Genomic DNA, 7,766 nt, shown 5'->3' on the forward strand with positions numbered 1-7,766 from the left:
TTTACAAGTTTGAAGAAAAAATTATTGCTCATTATTTTAAAAGATTTAATACAAAAAATTTTAATACCGTTCAACTGTAATTATATTAAACTTTAAATGATGTTATTAGATTGTCATTAAAAATTAAAAAACAAAAAACACAAATAAATAATATTTAGTTGTCGAATGATAAAAAAGTCATCTTCGATGATCAACAAAAATAAAGACAAAATTTTTTAAAACTTCACAAAGCAACAAAGAGCATAAATTATCATGCAAGAAGTACTTCAAATATCAAATTTTTGGGTATGTTACTCTTGATTGTCCAAATAAAAAGGTTATCACTTTTGTCAAAAAAAAAAGGTTAATGAATAACTAATCAAGAAACAAAAGGAAAAATGTGAAGTTGACTATGATATTGAAGAAGTTTTCAGTCGATTATAAAAAAGTCATGACAGTTCGTTAAAACTTAAATATTGCAAGACTAACAAAAAATGAGAGTTGGCGATGCCACAAAATCTTTTATACAAGATGCACTATTGAAAAAAAGATTTACAAGACCATCATAAATAGTTGAAGTTGTGAAAATGTTACTTCAAATTATATGGTAAATAATCTGATGCTACCGGCCGAGTTACATTCTAATTCCTAATTTTCTACAAGTTGCATTGGTTAAAAAAAAGTTGAAGTAATAAAGCAATGATGTGTCTAATTTTTTATGAGAAGCAAATACAAGGATAAAATGTGGTGTGACGTTATCCCAATATATATGTGTCACTTAATGTTAGAATATCCTTGACAATATAATCGTCGATGGCTTCAAAAATATATACTATTTCATAAAAATGGTAAGAAGATTGTGTTAACTCATTACGATATGTAGATGGTTAAAAGAATCAAATTGAGCTATGTCTTTTCACATCTTTTAAGGCCAAATGCACTCACCAATAAAATATTACGCTACTACAAGCTGAATTTTTTTCAACACAAAGAGAATAATATAGAAGTTATTTTTAACTTAGAGACAATGATGTAGGAGCATATATCTTTATGTTTATGTCAGGGACGTAGCTACATACTGCAAAAGAGGGGAAACGGCCCCCTAATTTTAATTTTTTACATGTAAATTATATGTAAATTTCAGTTTAGTCTCCCTAAAAAATTTATTTTAATATTATTTTATTGTGTAAATAATTTTAACCCTCTTTTAATATTTTTCTAGTTCCGCTCAAGGTTTATGTTATTATGTTGTGTTATGAGTTAATTTAGTATGGTCTAAGTCATGAAGGTCTCCTTTTTCTACTCTCTATTAATATAAATATGTATATGTATCTTCTTTTACTTATCAAATTGAGTTGATTGAATTATATTTAAATAAATTAGTATGTGTATTTTTTTTAAAGTTTTTTTAAGAATAAAAAGTACATTCTTAAATTTGCTATCAAGATAAATTTTTGGTTATTTTTATTTTTTAATATAATGAAGTTATTAATCTCGTCAACATTGATGATTCAAATAATATTTTAACATTATAAACTCAAAAAATGGAATATAAAATTTATAATAATGTATATAAATGAGTATTTTGTATGCTGTGTAAGATAAAAAAAGAGCATGAATTTTTGTTTATTTCTTTAATTAATTTTTATTCATAATTTGTTTCTTCTTAGTTTCTAGCTTCTCGTTGCATTTATTAGAGTTGTAGAATATTTTTTTTCAAAGATTACTAAAATTTATTGTAAAGATTTTTTATTAAAATATGTCCCGAAATACAAAATAGCTAATAAAAGCTAACATCTAATTAATATTTGATTAGTTTTATTAAATCGAATTTTTATGAGTTTAATTATTATGTGTTCTATATATATATATATATGTTAAAATTAATATTAATAGAAGTTTTTAAATTTTTTATTTTAATAAATTCATAATAAATGTATTAAAATTTAACTTTATATTTTTTCTACAAAAAATTTTAATTGATAACTTTAATTTGTATTCTTAAAGTTAATTCCAACTTTTAATGATTATTTTTTTTATAATTAAAAAATAATAGTTTAATCATAAATATGTCTAAAAAATGTGTAATTCAAAAATGAGAGTGAGTGAAAAAAAAAATATCATTCTTTAACCAAGCATTAATGATTTAATATGCATTTTGGACATACAAAAATTTAAACCTCTAAATCAACTATCTAATCAATCAAAGTGCTTACAAGAAAAAAAAAACAGTAATCATCATGTTTAACAATATATACCCCAATTATGAGGGGAAAATAAATTTAAAAAAAAAAAAGAAAAGAAAAAACCAAAAGTATGTTAGTCTAGCATGACTCTAGCAAGAAACTTTATGTTTGGATAAGAAGGACAAGAAGCAGTTGGACATTGCTGGATAATGAGGTGGAAAACATATTATACCTTAAACGTTAAGATTATTATACACCCATATCATGTCTAACTATCAATAATAATTCATAATATGATATTAATTAAATTTGCAACAAGTAATGCCATCTATATATCTTCAAATGCTCTTCTTCTTTTGTCTCCACTGCCATGTACACTTTATAGTTTATAAACTTAGTATTATATACAGAACCATATCAAACCGTTAATTAATGTAGCCGAAACATAAAAGAGAGAAAATCTTGTAACATAATCTTTGTTAAGATAAAAAAAATATAATGTAAGAATGGGAATTGGCATCTGAAGTCTATGAATTGAAGTAAAGTGGTTTTCTCTGGGGACGGCCACACCTCAACAACACAGTGTACTTATCAGTTTCAACAGTTATGACGAAAAAAGATATACAAAAAATTAAGAGTAAAATTAAAGCCATTTATTGCAATTTGCAAGCATGTGGGATTTTCTATGTAATTCTTTTTTGGAAAAGGGTTGGTTCCACTTTGTGTGATGTGATTACTTGCCTTCTTAATTCTCCCAAACAAAAAAAAGATTCCCTCACCATTGGAGAAATATTTAATATCCAGCAAAGTCTAGATATTTAGGGTTGGATTCGTTTTTCTTTTTAATATTTCACGTTTTAATATTAAAAATTTATTTTATCTTCTTACAAAATCTGAAAAATGAAAATATTTAAACTAGAAGAACTCAAAGCAACCAATCACTTGTATTTTAACTTCTATTCCCTTCTCCCTATTTGATCATATTTCAATAAAAAATAAAAAAATAAAACTAAAAACCAAATATCTTACTTTATATAAAAATATAGAGTAATATTCCAATCAATTTTTAAAAAAATTTTAGTTAGAATATTTTAATGTTCAACAAATTTTAGTTAACAAATCAATTCATAATTTTTATTTTGTTAAATAAATTAATTTTTATATTAAATTTTAGTAAAAAATTAGATGAATTAATTTTTATTATCATTCAATAAAATAATAAAAAATTTAGAAATGTTAAAATTTCTCATATAAACCTTTTTATATAAACAAATAATTTAATATAAATACTAATTATCTAACGAAATAAAAATTTACAGATTAATTTAGTGGTTAAAAACTAAAAATTTGTTAAAATCTAAAATGATCGACTAAAAATATTTTAAAAAATGATTTGGGATATTATTAAAAAATACATTACTCTTTATAGCTATAATTAATAAGTTTTTATGTTATATTTTTTCTAATATTATAAATAATTATTTTACCCACCGGCTTTTTTTTTTAATACAGAATTCCCCCCACCATTGAGCTTCTGCCCTGTCTCATAATTCAATAATGCATTAAGGACTCGTTATTTTCTCTCTCCATCTTTATCTCTCTCTCTCTCTCTCTCTCTCTCTCTCTCTCAAACACACACAGACACACACATCCTCATTCTCCGTCTTTGTCTCTCTGTTGTTTTGGGGAGCTTAAGTCTTAAAGCACTTAAGCAGAACAAAGGTTCTGCACTTCTGCTATCCTAAGAGATCCGTTCTTAGCTTCTCTTTTATTTTTAACCTTTTTTAGGCTTTCAAGCTCCCTTAACTTTGTTGCTTTCTGAATAATTTCAGTTAGGCTGTTTTTTTTTCCTCTTTTTTTTTCCCCTTTTTACCTACTTGTGATTTTTACCATTGTTTTTGTATCACTATTCTTGAGTACTCTTCTCTCTCTTGAGTTTCATGCTTTAACAGTTATCCAAGTTCTGCTTTACTTAGTTTCATAGCTGGTTGCTGAATAAAGCAACAAACTTGTGAAACCCCAGGAATAAAAAAAGCACCTTTGAGTTTCGAGCTTCAAATTTGACATTCCCTTATAAATAAAAAGCAAGATTTTTTACTCTTCATTTATCTGGGGTGTCTTATAATGGGGTGTGGAAAACTGAAGAGGTTTCTTGTTATGGTGTTGTTCATTGAACTGTTGGTGTGTTCAGTGGTGAGTGGAATTGGTGTTAACTGGGGAACACAAGCAACACACCCTTTGCCACCATCAACAGTGGTGAAAATGCTAAAAGACAATGGTATTCAGAAAGTGAAGCTTTTTGATGCTGACTCAAATATCTTAGAGGCTCTTAAGAAGACTCAGATCCAAGTCATGGTTGGTATCCCAAATGACATGCTTTACACACTTGCTAACAGTGTTCAAGCTGCTGAAAAATGGGTCTCAAAGAATATCTCAGCTCATATCTCATCTGGTGGAGTAGACATCAGGTAGAAAAAGAAAAAAAGAGAACACTTTTTCTTTGGGTATTTTGTTGATTCATTGATTTAGAGTTCAACCTTTTGGTCTTTGATGTTTTTGTGAGTGATCCCCTTTGGTGGTTGCCACTTAATTCATCAATTTGAATCTTTTACTATATTACCTCTTAGTTTGTGTGGTTCATAGCTTTGAATGTGGAATAGTTATTTATGTTTATGCATGTATTTGAGGAGTTTGTTTATGGTTTGGTAGTTCTCTTTTGAGGAGTGATGGAGCTATCCAATTTGGGAAGAAAATGTGGCAACTAGAAAATGACTTTGGATGAGTGAAAATCTTGTGTTTCTTTCTAGGTGTGATTTTTTCTGGAATTGATTGTGATGTGCTTGGAATCATTGAAAGGGATGATTAATTTTAGTCCTTTTGAAATTTTGAATTAGAATTGATTTGGTTTGAATCAGAAACTCCATCTATTCAAGTTGAATTGATTCATATCTTAGAAGTCAAATATAACCTGATATGGAAAACCTCTATATTTACATGACTAAAGTTGAAACAATTTCAAAATCAACTCAGTTCCAAATATGGTCAATTTACTGCTTTTGGCATCACTGAGTTGAATTCCATAGTTCAATTTACTATGTATGCCATCTTCATAGAGATTATTTCTTCTAAAATTCATATATTGCTGAAACTACTCTTGCTCTTGCTTAGTTCAATTTAAATTCTAAACTTTTTGATTAATTCACTCTCACTTATTTGTATCTACTTGCTTGCCTTCAATTGTTTTTGCTATCAAGTTATATTCTAATATGATGTTGAATTGCCAAGTTATTTGTGAAATTGTACTATTAAGTTTTCACCATTGATTGATGAAATAAGGACTTATAAAATATGACATGAGCCATCAAAAATAAAAAATCCATATCAGTTTTATTTTAAGCGTGTACAAAAACAGATTATTTGTTCTGTTTGATTGTAAAAATTGAAAGGTCCAATGTTATGAAAATTCTCTTGGAAGTCGAGTGATATTAAGATCTCATGGGGAGTTATATTGAAATAAAGGCCACCTTGTTTTTGGTCTGCCTTTTATTTCCAAGATTTTGTGAACAAAATATTGACAAAGGAAACATTGAAATCAAGATGGTTTCTTTCTAGTAAAACTTGAAGCTGGTACAATGAAAACAGAAAATGAGAATGCAAACCGAATATGTCCTATTGATCTTTGCTTTTTGAAAGAGTGGAATCATGGAATAGAAATGATTTGAGATTTCATTCTGCAAGATCTTAGTATTTTACAATGTTGTTTTGATACAATGAATTACTTTTTTTATTGTTTGCATTATGTGTATCTCCTTAACCATTATTTCTTGTAATTTTTTTTCAAGGTATGTCGCCGTGGGAAATGAACCTTTCTTGTCAACTTACAATGGAACGTTCGAGTCCACAACCCTTCCGGCTCTTCAAAACATCCAATCAGCTCTTGTGAAGGCTGGTTTGGGCAACAGGGTTAAAGTCACCACCCCTTTAAATGCTGATGTGTATCAAAGTTCGTCGGATAAACCTTCCGACGGTGACTTCAGGACAGACATCCATGATCTCATGATAAAAATTGTCAGTTTCTTGAGTCAGAACAATGCTCCATTCACTGTAAACATCTACCCTTTCATCAGCCTCTACGCCGATCCCAACTTCCCAATGGACTATGCCTTCTTCAATGGCTTCTCGAGTGCTATAAACGACAATGGAAAGATCTATGACAATGTCTTTGATGCTAACCATGATACTCTAGTATGGGCATTGCAGAAGAATGGCTTCGGAAACCTGCCCATTATTGTTGGAGAGATCGGGTGGCCTACAGATGGGGACCGGAATGCGAACCTTCAATACGCCCAACGCTTCAACCAAGGCTTCACGTCTAGATATCTTGGCGGAAAAGGTACCCCAATGAGGCCGGGTCCGATCGACGCCTACCTATTTAGCCTCATAGATGAAGACAGCAAAAGCATTCAACCAGGTAACTTCGAACGCCACTGGGGATTGTTTTACTACGACGGAAAGCCAAAGTACCAACTCAGCCTTGGACCGACAAGTCCGAACGGCTTGATAGCTGCTAGTGGCGTCGCATATCTTCCTAAAAAGTGGTGTATTATGAAGCCTTCGGCGAACCTCAACAGCGACCAAGTTGCGCCGAGTGTATCTTATGCGTGCCAAAATGCTGATTGCACTAGTCTTGGATATGGAACTTCATGTGGAAATTTGGATGTTCAAGGTAACATATCTTATGCATTTAATAGCTATTTTCAGGTGAATGATCAAATGGACAGTGCATGCAAATTCCCTGGACTTTCTGTTGTCACCGAGAGAGATCCTTCAGTGGGTGATTGCAAATTCAAAATCATGATCCAGACAGATTCTGCTGTCAGAATTGGTTCTGTTAGAATATTGCTATTTGTATTCTTGTTTTTAGGTATTGTTGTGTAATATTATTTTTGCTTTTTTGAATTTGTTATTATTGGAGAAAAGTGAAACCGTGTATTTTGAGTTTCTTATTTTTTCAATGTGCTGGATTGGAGCCAATGGAAGTGAAAGCATGTTGAAAATTATGTGGAAACCAAGCATAGAGGCGGTTTTTTTTTTGTCTCTCTCAATTGTCTTTGTTTCTCGGTTTTCGTCTGAGACACATTCCGGACACTACCTCGGTGACAACGTTTCTTTAAAATCTAAATTCTTGTGTCACAAAAAAGATATATTTGTTGAGTAAATAAAGCAGCTTCTCAAATTTTTTTTTTTGGTAATTCCTTCTATAAAGATATTTTAAAGAAAAGATGATATTTGTGAATTGTTAAATGGTTTGAAATAGTTAATTGAATAACTTAATGGTTTATATAACAAAAATGTTATTTGTATACTAAAATTAGTCACTAAAATTAGTCATTAATGTATTTGTGTATAAATATATGTGTGGTTTAATTTATTTTTAATGTGTATTTATATTTATATAAAGATGTTTTTATAGAAATTATTTTTTTTTGTCTTAACATAGACTAAAGTGCCATTTTAATAGTGAGCCTGTTACAAGTAAATTTTAATTCTGATATCTAAATTTTTTTTTCTTTCATTTTTCTATTGGTTTGTTTCTTGAAA

At 29.3% G+C, this 7,766-nt stretch overlaps 1 protein-coding gene across 1 annotated transcript; it reads left to right on the forward strand.

Moving 5' to 3' along the window:
• Window positions 1-3,716: 3,716 nt before the first annotated feature.
• LOC130935753 (glucan endo-1,3-beta-glucosidase 5) lies at window positions 3,717-7,262 on the forward strand. The gene is made up of 2 exons (XM_057865636.1): window positions 3,717-4,633; window positions 6,008-7,262. Exons 1-2 carry the CDS (start codon window positions 4,290-4,292, stop codon window positions 7,101-7,103), a joined length of 1,440 nt encoding a protein of 479 aa, XP_057721619.1. The 5' UTR covers window positions 3,717-4,289; the 3' UTR covers window positions 7,104-7,262.
• Window positions 7,263-7,766: the final 504 nt, after the last annotated feature.

This window comes from Arachis stenosperma, chromosome 6, assembly GCF_014773155.1.
Source record: "Arachis stenosperma cultivar V10309 chromosome 6, arast.V10309.gnm1.PFL2, whole genome shotgun sequence".
NCBI classification, from domain to species: domain Eukaryota; kingdom Viridiplantae; phylum Streptophyta; class Magnoliopsida; order Fabales; family Fabaceae; genus Arachis; species Arachis stenosperma.